This window comes from Camellia sinensis, chromosome 12 (genome assembly GCF_055761805.1).
Source record: "Camellia sinensis isolate YWXY chromosome 12, ASM5576180v1, whole genome shotgun sequence".
NCBI lineage: Eukaryota > Viridiplantae > Streptophyta > Magnoliopsida > Ericales > Theaceae > Camellia > Camellia sinensis.
The window spans coordinates 123,496,857-123,509,178 of NC_138972.1; the positions used below are offsets into that span (position 1 = coordinate 123,496,857).

Sequence of the window (12,322 nt, forward strand, 5' to 3'; positions counted from 1 at the left end):
CCACCTAAACAGCAGAGGAATTTTTCTACAGATTAATATGTAACATTGGTTACTATATCTGAATTCAACTTTAAAGTGCCTATAGAGTAAGTAGAGCACAAAGCAAACTTTCATCAACCCAACCAACACTAGAACTTAGAAACTAAACTGCAGAACTAATATCAAACACATTGTAACTGCAGAAACAGAGGCAAAGCTTCAACACACACAGCAGAAAACATACTGCATAGATTCAGACAAAGCCTGCAGAAGGACTGCTTAGAAAAATAGGCCTCCTCATAAACTTCACTCACTGTAGCCACCTCCCAAACTGAATCTGATGCGTTCTAGATTAAATACGAAATCATGAACTGAAAACATATGTTCCTTAAATACTTCCTTGAACCACACAGCCATTTTTAACTTAATCAGATCCGTAATCCCATCCACACTTGGGACAACCTCCCGAAATAAGCATTCATTATGATGTTTCCATAAGGACCACATCACAAGTAAAGGAATGGCATTCCACATCATCCTTTCCTTTTTGGTGAGACCCACCCCTGACCACCATTCAAGAATGTCCTCTACTGAGGCTGGCAATGCTCCTTGAACATTCCACCATCTAAGCTTTCATACCACACTCTCCAAGCCACTAGACATAATAGAAGCACGTGGATAAGAGACTCAGCTCCAGATTTGCATAGACAACATACTACAGATGCACCAGCAAGCAGAACACCAATCCTGTGCAGAAACTCAGCCGTCTTTTGTTTTCCTTTCCAAGCGAGCCATCCAAAAAATTGAACTCTGGGTGGGACATGTTTAACCCAAATCCTTTTGCTAACTGGGCTGCAATTACTGGAACACTCAACTAAGAATTTATACATAGATTAAACTGAATACCTTCTAAATTCCAAGGCTTTCCAAACAAGAGCATCTTCTGAGTAACACCTAACAACAGGACCTGCCTCAATCTGACTCACCAATCTGATTAATTCCACTCTTTCCCAGTCAAACAGAGCCCTTCGAAACTGAAATACCCATTCACCAGCTTCCTCTTTCCTGACCATCATAGCAGATAATGACACTCTCTTATCAACTACTACCCTGTACAACAGTGGAAATGCATCTTTAAGGCACAAGTTTTCACACCACTTATCCGTCCAAAACTTGATTCTATGACCATTGCCCACTTTCACCTTACAATTGTCCAGAAAAATACCCACCAGGTTACTACTCTGTTTAGACTGTAGTAGTATATCCTTCCACATTTTAGAACATCTCACATTAGAGGTTACTTGAGGGCTCCAATTCCCCTCATCAATCCTATATTTACTGCCCAATACTCTCCTCCACAATGCTTTATTTTCCACACCAAACCACCACCACCATTTCAACATAAGGCAATTATTAACTTCCTTCACTCTCCTAACCCCCAAGCCCCCTTGGTCTACAGGCTTCGCCACTTCCTTTCATTTTACTAAATGAACCCTCCTCTTCAATTCAGATCCACCCCACAGAAAAGAAGCTTGAAGCTTGTCCAACTCTCTGGCAATCCCCTGAGGCAACTTAAACAATGACATGTAATACAAATGCAGCGAGGAAAGAACAGATTTGATTAAAACAAGTCTCCCAGCAAACAACAGCAGTTTCCTTTTCCAACCAGCTAGTTTACTTATGAATTTGTCTAGTATAGGCCGCCAAGTTGCTTTCCTACTTAGGTTAGCCCCCAGCGATAAACCAAGGTACTTAAACAGCAAACATTTAACTTCACAGTTCAACACTGATGCATACTCAGCCATTTCCTCTTCTGGAATACCCACACCACTAATTACACTTTTATGGTAATTTATCTTCAAACTTGATATCAACTCAAAGCACCTCAGAATCTTCTTCACATTCTTTATCTCCATTATATCAGCTTCACACAATAACAAAGAATCATCTGCGAACTGGAGATGAGTAAGAAACTAACCCATCAGAGCCAATCTTCACCCCCTTTATCATCCCCAAATCCAAAGCTCTATTCAACAAAATGCTTAAACACTCTGCAGCTATGATGAATAGAAATGGGGACAAGGAATCCCCTTGTCTTAGCCCTCTCTGTGCACTGAACTCCTTAGTAGGAAAGCCATTAACAAGCACAGATAGCCTAGCTGAGGTAATACATACCTTAATCCATTCCACCCATTTTCTCCCAAACCCAAAATTAACTAACATGGAGAGCAAGAAATCCCAATTCAGTGAGTCATAAGCATTCTGAAAATCTAACTTAATAATCACTCCTTTCTTTCTAGACTTCTTCCAACTGTCAACAACCTCATTGGCCACCAAAACACCATCCAGAATATTCCTGCTTCCCATAAAAGCTGATTGGTTTTCACTTACGATCTGAGGAATCACTGCCTTCAGCCTTGAGGACAGAACCTTAGAAAGAATTTTATATATCGACCCAACCAAACTGATAGGTCTATAATCAGCCAACCCCACTGGATTCTCCTTTTTAGGTACCAAAGTAATGAAAAAGCTATTGATTCATTTGACCAACTTACAGTTCTTATGGAAATCGAACAAATAATTCAGCACATCAGACTTCATTACCTTCCACACTTTCTGAATGCAAGCCAAGTTAAAACCATCTGGACCTGGAGCCCTAGTCCTATCACAGCCCTTGATAGTTGCCCATACCTCTGCCTCAGTAAACTCTGCCTCCAACATATCAAAACAAGGACTATCCCTCACTGACTTAAATGGACCTACCAATACAGGCCTATGCTGTCAATCCTCAGAATACTGCTTCCGAAAATAAGCTAGGACCTCAAGCTTAACTCTACATGGATCATCAACCACCACATCACCAACAGTTAGAGTATTAATTTCATTTCTCCCCTTCCTATACTTCACTAACACATGAAAATATCTTGTGTTTTTATCACCATAAAAAATTCCAGTTAAGCCTCGATTTTTGGAACCACAACCTTTCCACCATTCTTGTTAAATAGCCAGCTTCAACTTTAGCCTCTCTTCTTCTATTTTTTTCTGCCTCTTCAAGCTCTCTTTCCTCTGCTAACAAATCAATCATATGAAGCTCATCCTCTACCTTCTTCAACTTAGTATTTACTTTGCCGAACACTTCACTATTCCACTGTTTGAGTGCTAATTTCAACTCTTTCAGTTTCTGGAATAACCTAAACCCAGCCCACCCTTCCACCTGATGCTCCCTCCACCATTTTTCCACAAAAGGTAAGAACTTTGGGTGTAACATCCAAGCATTAACAAACCTAAATGACCTAGGGCCCCAATCTCTCTCATCTTCCATTAGCAGTAAAGGACTATGATCAGACATTACTCTAGGAAGCCCCCACAACTTCAAATTAAATGTTTCCACCCATTTTGGATCCACCAAAACCCTATCAAAACTACTCCATTTCTCCCCTTCCCTAGCATTACACCATGTAAACCTTCTGCCTAATAAAGGCAAATCATTCAGCTCACTTCTATCAACAAAGTCATTCAACTCCTTCATCCCCTTATCTCTCCTAGAGCAGCCTTTCCTCTCTCCAATCTTTCTAATTTCATTAAAGTCCCCCTCTATATACCAGGGCTTAGAATACTCCTCCCTTAACTTTAGAAGACACTCCCACAGTTTATCTCTTTGACCCACTTCATTTGGTGCATACACATTGATCAAGACACAATCAAAGGAGAAGAATAAGGACCCAGAGAGAAGTACAAACCTTCTATTACAGCAGCAACTTGACATCTGAAAAACTCCTGGATCCCAAATGCATAATAGGCCACCAGCAGAGCCCTCAGCATCCACAGTCATATATTCCATTCTATCCCTAGCCCAAATCTCTTTCATCTCCTTTTCTGACATGGAGTCCTTCTTTGTCTCTTGAAAAAGAACAATATCAACACCTCTATCTTTCAACATTCTCTTAATTTTACTCTTTTTTTCCTTTCTCCCCAAACCTCTGACATTCCATGTTAGTAGCTTCATCATAACCATTTACACTGAACTCTGACCCCCCAAGATCTATATTAATCCGTAGGAACTACATCCCCTCCCCTTCATGCTCTATCCTTTGCCTCAAGGGCCATAATTTTGGTCAACACTTCCTCTTCTTTACCTTTATAGTTTATACCCAGCAGCTTTCCCATCTGAATAGTTCCCTGAGCCTCTTTAAGCAATGATTTGCTTCTAGCTACTCCACTAGCAGTTGAATCTGAACCTGATGCTGCCGCAGCTGCTGCTCTCCATAAAGCTCCTTTCAGACCCAATTTACTAGAGGATGCTCCTTTATGATTATAACTTTTTGGAAGCTTAAGATACCCCTGTTTCATCTGTATGATCTTCTTTCCACTGGATTTTGTAACTACTCTCTTCCTCCTTCTATTCTTCTGGAGTTTTTTCCTTGAGCTTAATTCGTTACATTGTGTTTCAGATAAGTCTGAACATATTATTAAAGGGCTTTTTACAACCTGAAACCCACTTTGAAAACCAGCCTTGAAACCTTGGGTTTGCATCTCCCCCCCCTGCCCTCATATCCACAAGCCCATTACATAGACCCACCTCATTACTCCGACCCAGCATCACCTCTAGATAGACCCCCTGTTTAAGTATAGTAGATCTACTCAAGCTTTTGACAGCACCTTGCGTGACAACCTGCTCCTTACTTTTCTGACCTACCACCTCACAACCGTTGCCTATGCTCCCAGCTACTTTCATGATGCTATTTACTATGCCCTCGAGCTCATTACCAGTAGACTCCGGTTCCACAATTTCAGACTGCCTTGGTAACTCCATCTTCACATCATCGCTACACCTCACTCTTCCTGGCCCATCCCCAATACACACCTTCTTAGATTGGTCAAGCTCCCTAGCTGACTCACCATCCCGATCATCATCTTCTACAGCCACATCAGTCGCCATTACTTCTACACCCACCTTCTCACCATTATTTGAGCTGCAAACTCCTTCCCCACCATGTTCCATAGAGCAATCACTCATCCCGACCAATCTCGTTGGCAACCCAGATAAATGTTCCCACACTCTCACAGTATAGGAATAACCTTTGCACTCCAGGTTGATTACTTTATTAATAGGCTCCATACACTTTGTTAAAATTTGAATCCTTGCATATTCAAACAATTCTGGGTTGCATATATCACCTTCAATACAAATAACCTCCCCCCATAAATTCCCAATTCTATTTAAAGTTGTTCTATTCCATAAACTCAATGGGATCTCAAAGCAGCAGGCCCACACCTTACGTTCACCTCCACTGTGAAAATCAGGATTCCACATCACAATTTCCTAGCGCCAATCCCCTAACCATTCCTTCACAATTCCCAAACTATCTTCCCTATACTCCTTAGATTCGAATGTTAACAACACATCCCTACCTCCTTCATCCCTCACTAGCACATTCTCCATGCCCTTCTGCTGTAATTCATATTTAATCTTAACATTGGCACATTCAACTTTAAGACGAACTACCACATTTTTATATACCCACCCGTTTCCGACTTCCTCTGTCTGGACAGACATAATTCCACTTTCCATACCATGACTATTCTTGATGACCTCTGCATACGTACAAACACCTGCTGCTGGCTTCCACACACTGCATTCGCCCCTTTCACCATGTGGAAAACCTTTTGTTTGAGGAGGATATCGGGTTTTGACTTCCATATCTTTCTTACCATAGTCTGCGTGCTTCACTACCAGTTGCTTATCCTCCACCCATATCCCATTGGCCTTCTGCACTGCTATTTCTACTGCCACTTCACAATCATACCGGACAAAAGCAAACCTAGTGTTCCTCACTCTCCTTCTCTTCAGAGGAATGTAGACATCCTTCACCACTCTAAACTTCTTGAATATTTCCCCCATCATCTTCAAGTACATAGATCTAGTTAGATCATCAACAAAGATCATGAATAATCTTGCATTAGCTTCCTTTCTCCATCCTCCTTTACTTCCTCTCTGATTCAATACCGGAATCCATCCTCCTTTCTCCATTCGTACAATCTTCCTTTTTTTCCTATTTTGGTGATGTTTTGATACGTCAATTGTTGTTTTTTCTTGACTTTGGTTGGTAGTTCACCAACTTTTGATGGTGTGCTAGCAAGGAATTGGGTGGACATAATGGTGCCAACCTAGTTAGGATTGGTATGTCTCGCTATGATACTTTTTGCACCCATTTTTTTTTTTTCCTTTCTTGATATAATGAATTCTTTGTTCATCAAAAAAGGTTTTATTTTGCCAATAAAAAAAAGAAGGTGAATTTCTTTTTTCATAATTTTGATATAATTATTCTAAATTTCTTTTCGATAAGATTAAATAAATCAAAATTAATATTGATGGTGTAAAAATAAATATATATATATATATATATATATTTCAAAATAAAAGATATGATAAAACCTTTTTTTTTATCTATTTGATTAATAAATTATTGATAAAAAATAGATAAAGTGTTATATAAATTAAAATTTAAAAACACTCAATACAATTATGCTAAAAAAATAGAATTTGCTACATTTTCTTTAAACTTTTAAAGGGATGAGTATAATTTGCCCTTTTAAATTATGTTCAACATTCTGTACTGTCTACCTATTTAGAAGTTATGATGACTACTGAGTGGTTTCAAACTTCGATTGAGCTACGGCCTTGGATGATTTAGCTTGTATTTTTTTTCTTTTTTTATAGACAAACATGGTGCTTCGGAAGTGTCTAATAATTACTATAATTGTAAATAAACAAATAGACTTATAAAATTGACATAACTCTCTCTAAAAAACTCTCTCAAAAAACTCTTTCTAAAAACCTCCACCTCGGGGCCTCACCGCTGGCCGGCCGGCCGCCGCCTTTGGTCATGGCGGTCGGCTAGCCTATCTTTTTTCTTCTTGTGTTCTTGGGTTTTCTCCTAATAAACTTGAGCCCCTTTAGTTTTCTCTTTATCCTTTTCAGATCTAATCTCTAGATTTGCTTAGGTTGTTGTTTTGGTTATTTCGTTTTTGTGTAGCCTCCTCCTTTGGTGCCCAAGATAGCTTTGATGGGTGATTTTGGTGGGTTTTTCTCTCGGTTGGAAAGGATCGGTGGTAGTGGTGCTTCAGCCATGGTGTTTCAGCTTCAGCAGTGGGTCTTGGTTTAGGTTGGGAGCGTTGAACAGAGGTGGGTTGGTTCAGGAACTTCATTCGGGCACTTCTTTGCGAGCAGGAGTTTGAGGGGTGGAGGATTTAGAGCTGTTTAGGATCTCCATTCGAGCGCTCCTGTGCGAGTGGGAGTTTGAGGGGTGATTTTCGTTCTTTTCTATGGTGGTCGGTGTCCGTGTTCGGTTTTGAGGAGATTGGCGCTGGTTAAACAAAGAGGGGACTGCCCAGCGTTGTTTGGTGAGGTTTCAATCGAAGGAGTTTGTTTGGGTCACGGAGGAGATCCAAAGGAGGAGGCTGCAGCAACTGAAGTAGAGGAGAGTGAAGCAAGTAGAGGCTGTCGTTGTTCAGCGGTGAAGCAGAGTTGTTTCGGTCCCGGGTGGTTCTCGATGGTGAAGCAAGAGTAGTTTCGGTCACGGGTGGTGCAGGGTGCTCGGCGGCATTGGAGCCTGAGGGTCCGACAGTTTGGAGGTTGAGTGTCTGTCATTGGTGCAGGGTGGGTGGGTCAGGCGTGGGGCTCAAGTGTGTAATAGTGCTTGAGTCAGAGTGTGGTTTGGGGTGTGTAGCTGTGTTTTAGGTGGGGGCTCATGATTGTGGTTTTTTAATTTATTTTGTTTGTTGTTTTTTCAAATTTAAAATCGTGAGGCTAGGGGTTGGTTGTAAGAACGCGAGTAGCAGTAGTAGGAGAGTGAATTTTTACTCTTCGAATCTCTCTCAGTGCGTTTTATTTCCTTGAACCTGTAAATTTCATGTTTTTAATGAAATTTTTCTTTGCCGATCAAAAAAAAAAAAATTACTATAATTGTAAATATTGCAGGGCTTGGAAAGTAGTCAAATACTAATTGTGAGGAAACATAGTCTCTTCATTATAAGAAAGAATACAAAAAATCATCAACATTAATCAAAAGGATGATTGAATTACACTTTTTTTTTTTAGACAGGAATTAATTTACACTTAAATTATCAATTGACACAACAAATAAATAAATAAAATAAAATAATGAAGAATACAATATTTTCAAACACTTGGAAGCTTAATCAATTAATTATTCACAATGTGGCAATTCTTCCTAATCTCACCATGTTTGCCAGTGAGGACGTCAATGTAACCCATACGCACCATAGCAGAAGCAAACTTGGCCTCCCACTTGGAACCATATTTAGCATTGTCTATCACTGCCTTAGCCGTTGAAGGGCTGCCTAGTAATGTCTGGTCTGAAGTCAGTACCCCACGGTGCTTCTTCAATACTTTGTAGTACTTGTTGTCCAAACGATTTGGCGTTAGAACATCAAGAGCAACTGTTGGATTGATGGCAGCACCGGCGGTGCTTGGTGGGCACTTTGTTTTCAAGAATGCTGCGTAGTTTGGATCCATGGAAGGATCTTGTGGGTGAGTGGCATTGAAGGAGTAAAGGCGGGTGGAGAAGGAAGAGCAATGAGACACACCAATGGAGTGAGCACCAGAGAGTGTCACCATCTCGTCACGTGACAATCCTTTTCTGGCAAAGTTATCCTCCAGCTGTGTGGCGTTGAAGAAGGGAGCCGGTAGATTTTGTGGAATATCATCACTCAAAGACACACGTCCATCACGACGTCCTGCTGGCACGGCATAGTTTATCCCTCCAACCATGAAGGCACTGTCGCGAGCAGCGAAGGCAACAATGTCCGCGCATGAGACAGTTTTAGGGCATATGGCTTCAATTTGGGCCTTGGCTTCATCAATCACCTTGAACCCTCGTAAGCTTGGGTTATTGGCTGGATGTTCTTTCTCAGCCGGTTTTCCTGGTGTTGAATCGAGTAGCACAGAACCATCGCAACCCTGAAAAGTAAAAACATTTAGTAACATTAACTAACGGTGGGTGCGAAAGTAACGGTGTTTTCAATTCGAACTATCTTTTGAGTTGTGTTTTTTATATAATAATATAGATAAACAATAAATTATTTTATGAGAATGAAACTACAATAACATATATTAATTTAGGAAAGGGTATAGGATAGGCGCATACCCTGACAAAGCAGTCATGGAAATGCATCCTAATGAGGCCTGCAGCAATGCCTGGATTCTTGGAAATGGCTTTGCTCACAGCTTTTCTAACAATTGCCTCAGCAGATGGACAAGTTGTTTGGTAGAATCCCAGTTTGAGTGGTACCACTACTGGTGAAGCCATAGCAGAGATAGAAAATGAGAAAATCAAACAGGAAGAGATCACTAGTCCAAGGACTGGGAACCTAGAGCAATTTGGATCCATATTTAGAACGAGAGAGGCCGATTGAAGAAGAGCTGACAAGTATGTTGTACAAAGCTGAAGGAGACAGCTACTAGTAGTAATTGCCAGATATGGAGATAAATAGTTGAGGTGGATAGAGAAGGCGATATAGGAAGCATATATATAGATAGCTAAGTGGGTGGAGGAGAAAGATGATTGATCACTTAATAATTCTTAAATGCTTCTTGTAATGTGAAGGGTGGAGTTGGTTTTACTTTTGAAACCAAAACGTGTGTAGTATTTATTAGCTGTATTTCATTGCACAACGCAATGTTGAAGTTTTCTTGAGGTTGTCTGTCTTTGAACACTTCTACCACCCTTCATTAAGTGAATTGTTTATGTATTAATTAATTTCTTTCTATATAAACTCTTATTTTTTGGGTAATTACTAAATAGTTTTGAAATATCATATGACATTATTTACATGGTACTCTAAACCAATCACTTAATAAAAAAATTTATATGTAAGAATTATAACTGATATTTATTAAGTAGTTGAGAAAGAAAAATATAATCATATAAATAATATCACATGATGTTTTGAGAGTTTCCTCTTTTTACATATTTATATGATTTTTTTTTTTTAATTTATTGTTTCATTATGACTTTTCTAAAAAAAAGTCAGCTTCGAATAAAAAAAAATAAGAATTGTTTTTCTTTTGGGAGGGGAGACACTTTCTAATTTTGAACATGAATTATATCGGTTTAAAAAATATGTGGTTTAGTGAGGCGGGCCGGCCGTCGGCAGCCATGGATTTAGCTTTTGCAAGATCAAAGTCATGTCGTTAATTGTGTGCCCCCATGCCACCATCTATATTGAATTGAAGTGGATTCTTTCCTTGCTTTTTAATATTGTATTCTATTTCGACAGCTATGAGATGATGAGATAACTCTATATATATGGATCGAATGTGGTTATTCAAGATCAAAAATTATATTTAATTTTCAAGTATATTGATATAACAATCAATTAAAATATTAAAAATATCGCTTTCTCATATCTTATCTAATCATTAACTAATCATATTACTTACACATCATTAGATTTATAAAACAAATTTAAAAAATAGACTTATATATTATTTTTCTTATAAATTTACTTCGTATAATAAATAAACAAATAATATTTACATTACCTGTCTGTGACTGCATGGATGAAGGAGACAAATGGCAAAGATATAACGCGGCGAGAGTTGTTAAACTATGTGTATGTATAACAATTGAAAATTTTAAATGAAAATGATATACAAATCTACTTTTTAGATCTATTTTTTAGATTTAATGATGTGTTGATTGATGATAATTAAAGAATAAATAAGAAAGAATTAACTTCGATATTTTAATTGAATGCAACATCATTAGATTTAAAAACTAAATTTAATTTTTGAACATAAATAAAAATCCTTAATTTTAAAATACGCGCGGGAGGCGATTTTTCTACATGTTTGTGTAATTGTTCCATTTGTTTATGGTTAATGACAAGAAGAATAGAGACGAGCTTCTTGTTACTACGTCAGTCAAAATTATACAAAAACGAGTTTACTCAAACTAAAAGGATTTAAAAACGGAAAGAAATAAGCTATATAAAATATAATTTTATTTTATTTATATTTTACTCTCTTTTTTAAATTAAATTTTTATATAAATTTATTAATCAAACATAATGATAATGTCTTAGTCTATCACAAGCAAATTTCATACCGTCTTCTATGATATTAGGGTTATTTGTTGTAGTTTTTAAAAGATGATTATAACTTATTTTAATTTGAAAGTCTGTGTTAGACTGTTTGATATAACTTCTACTTGTAACTTATTAGGCAGAAATAATTTAAATAAATTGATTATTTAAAAACTGTGAAAGTGGTGTTTTTAATTTCTACATTTTAATTATCAAATTTTAACTTAAAAAAATTTTACTAAACAGGACCATTATTTATGTGCTGGACAAATGAAAAATTGAAACAATAAACCAACTAACTAATAAAGATGAGTTAATATATTTTACTTGTAAAATTTTTCCTTTTATGATTTGAAACGAAGTAAAATAATTACACTTTCAACATGACTTTATCAAGGTGCCAAGCTGGATCCATTGTTGATGACGGCTTGAGAAAACGACACATTTGAATATTTTAAAACAGAGAGGGTAATTCATGTTCAAAATTGTAAGGTAACCGTTGGTTTACTTTTTAAAATTTTAATTTATTTTTAAATTATAATTTGGATGAAATAGATTAACTAAACATATTTTTAAAATACAATTTAAAATTACTTGCAAAATTCTTATCTTTTCTTTTTATTTATTTATTTATTTATTTATTATTATTATTATTATTCAATTAATCAATCACTTTTTTTCTTGTCATCTCTCCTCTCTCCTCCGTCTCTCACATTCTCTCGCATTCTATATATCAATCAATTCAAAAAAAAAAAAAAATTACAAATCATTCCAAAACTATTCAAAACTAATAACTAAATAATTTTTTTCTTTTCAAATCATAATTAAAAAAACTCAAAATTCAAGGTACAATTCCACACTCAAATCATAATTCTAAAATTAAATCAAACAGGACCTAAGTTTCTCGAAAAAAATCTTTCTTGCTTTTTTCTTGGCAGCTAACTTTATAAAAAAAGGCATATGAGGGTATGGAAGGACAAAAGGAATATCCAAGTTTATATAAAAACAATTAATTTAATGTACAGATATAATTTACTCATTATATGAAGAAATTAATTAATATATAGACAATTCATTCAATGAAGGGGTAGTGATAGCTAGAAGTGTTCAAAGACAGACAACCTGAAGAAATCTTCAACATGAAGCAGTTCCAATACAGCTACACACGTTTTGCTTTCAAAAGTAAAACCAATCCCAACCCTTCACATTATAAAAGCATTTAAGAATTAAGTGA

The 12,322-nt window shown here is 37.1% G+C and overlaps 2 protein-coding genes across 2 annotated transcripts; both read right to left on the reverse strand.

The window, feature by feature from the left end:
• Window positions 1-285: 285 nt before the first annotated feature.
• Window positions 286-1,253, reverse strand: LOC114286793 (uncharacterized). The gene is made up of 3 exons (XM_082897225.1): window positions 966-1,253; window positions 707-853; window positions 286-609 (listed from the first exon to the last, which is right to left on the reverse strand). The coding sequence occupies exons 1-3, from the start codon at window positions 1,251-1,253 to the stop codon at window positions 286-288; spliced, it is 759 nt and encodes a 252-aa protein (XP_082753351.1).
• Window positions 1,254-8,036: 6,783 nt separating this feature from the next.
• LOC114286783 (peroxidase 5-like) lies at window positions 8,037-9,545 on the reverse strand. Its single transcript, XM_028229996.2, has 2 exons — window positions 9,150-9,545; window positions 8,037-8,962 (listed from the first exon to the last, which is right to left on the reverse strand). Exons 1-2 carry the CDS (start codon window positions 9,390-9,392, stop codon window positions 8,186-8,188), a joined length of 1,020 nt encoding a protein of 339 aa, XP_028085797.2. The 5' UTR covers window positions 9,393-9,545; the 3' UTR covers window positions 8,037-8,185.
• Window positions 9,546-12,322: the final 2,777 nt, after the last annotated feature.

Excerpts from the sequence above, each read along its gene's own strand:
- LOC114286793 (XM_082897225.1), bottom strand. The coding sequence starts at position 1,253 with ATGTGGAAGGATATACTACTACAGTCTAAACAGAGTAGTAACCTGGTG. Across the intron at positions 854-965 it reads GAGTGGAATTAATCAGATTG|TTGAGTGTTCCAGTAATTGC; the intron begins GTGAGTCAGATT and ends ATAAATTCTTAG. Across the intron at positions 610-706 it reads GATTGGTGTTCTGCTTGCTG|CTTAGATGGTGGAATGTTCA; the intron begins GTGCATCTGTAG and ends GTGGTATGAAAG.
- LOC114286783 (XM_028229996.2), bottom strand. The coding sequence starts at position 9,392 with ATGGATCCAAATTGCTCTAGGTTCCCAGTCCTTGGACTAGTGATCTCT. Across the intron at positions 8,963-9,149 it reads TCCATGACTGCTTTGTCAGG|GGTTGCGATGGTTCTGTGCT; the intron begins GTATGCGCCTAT and ends TTTACTTTTCAG.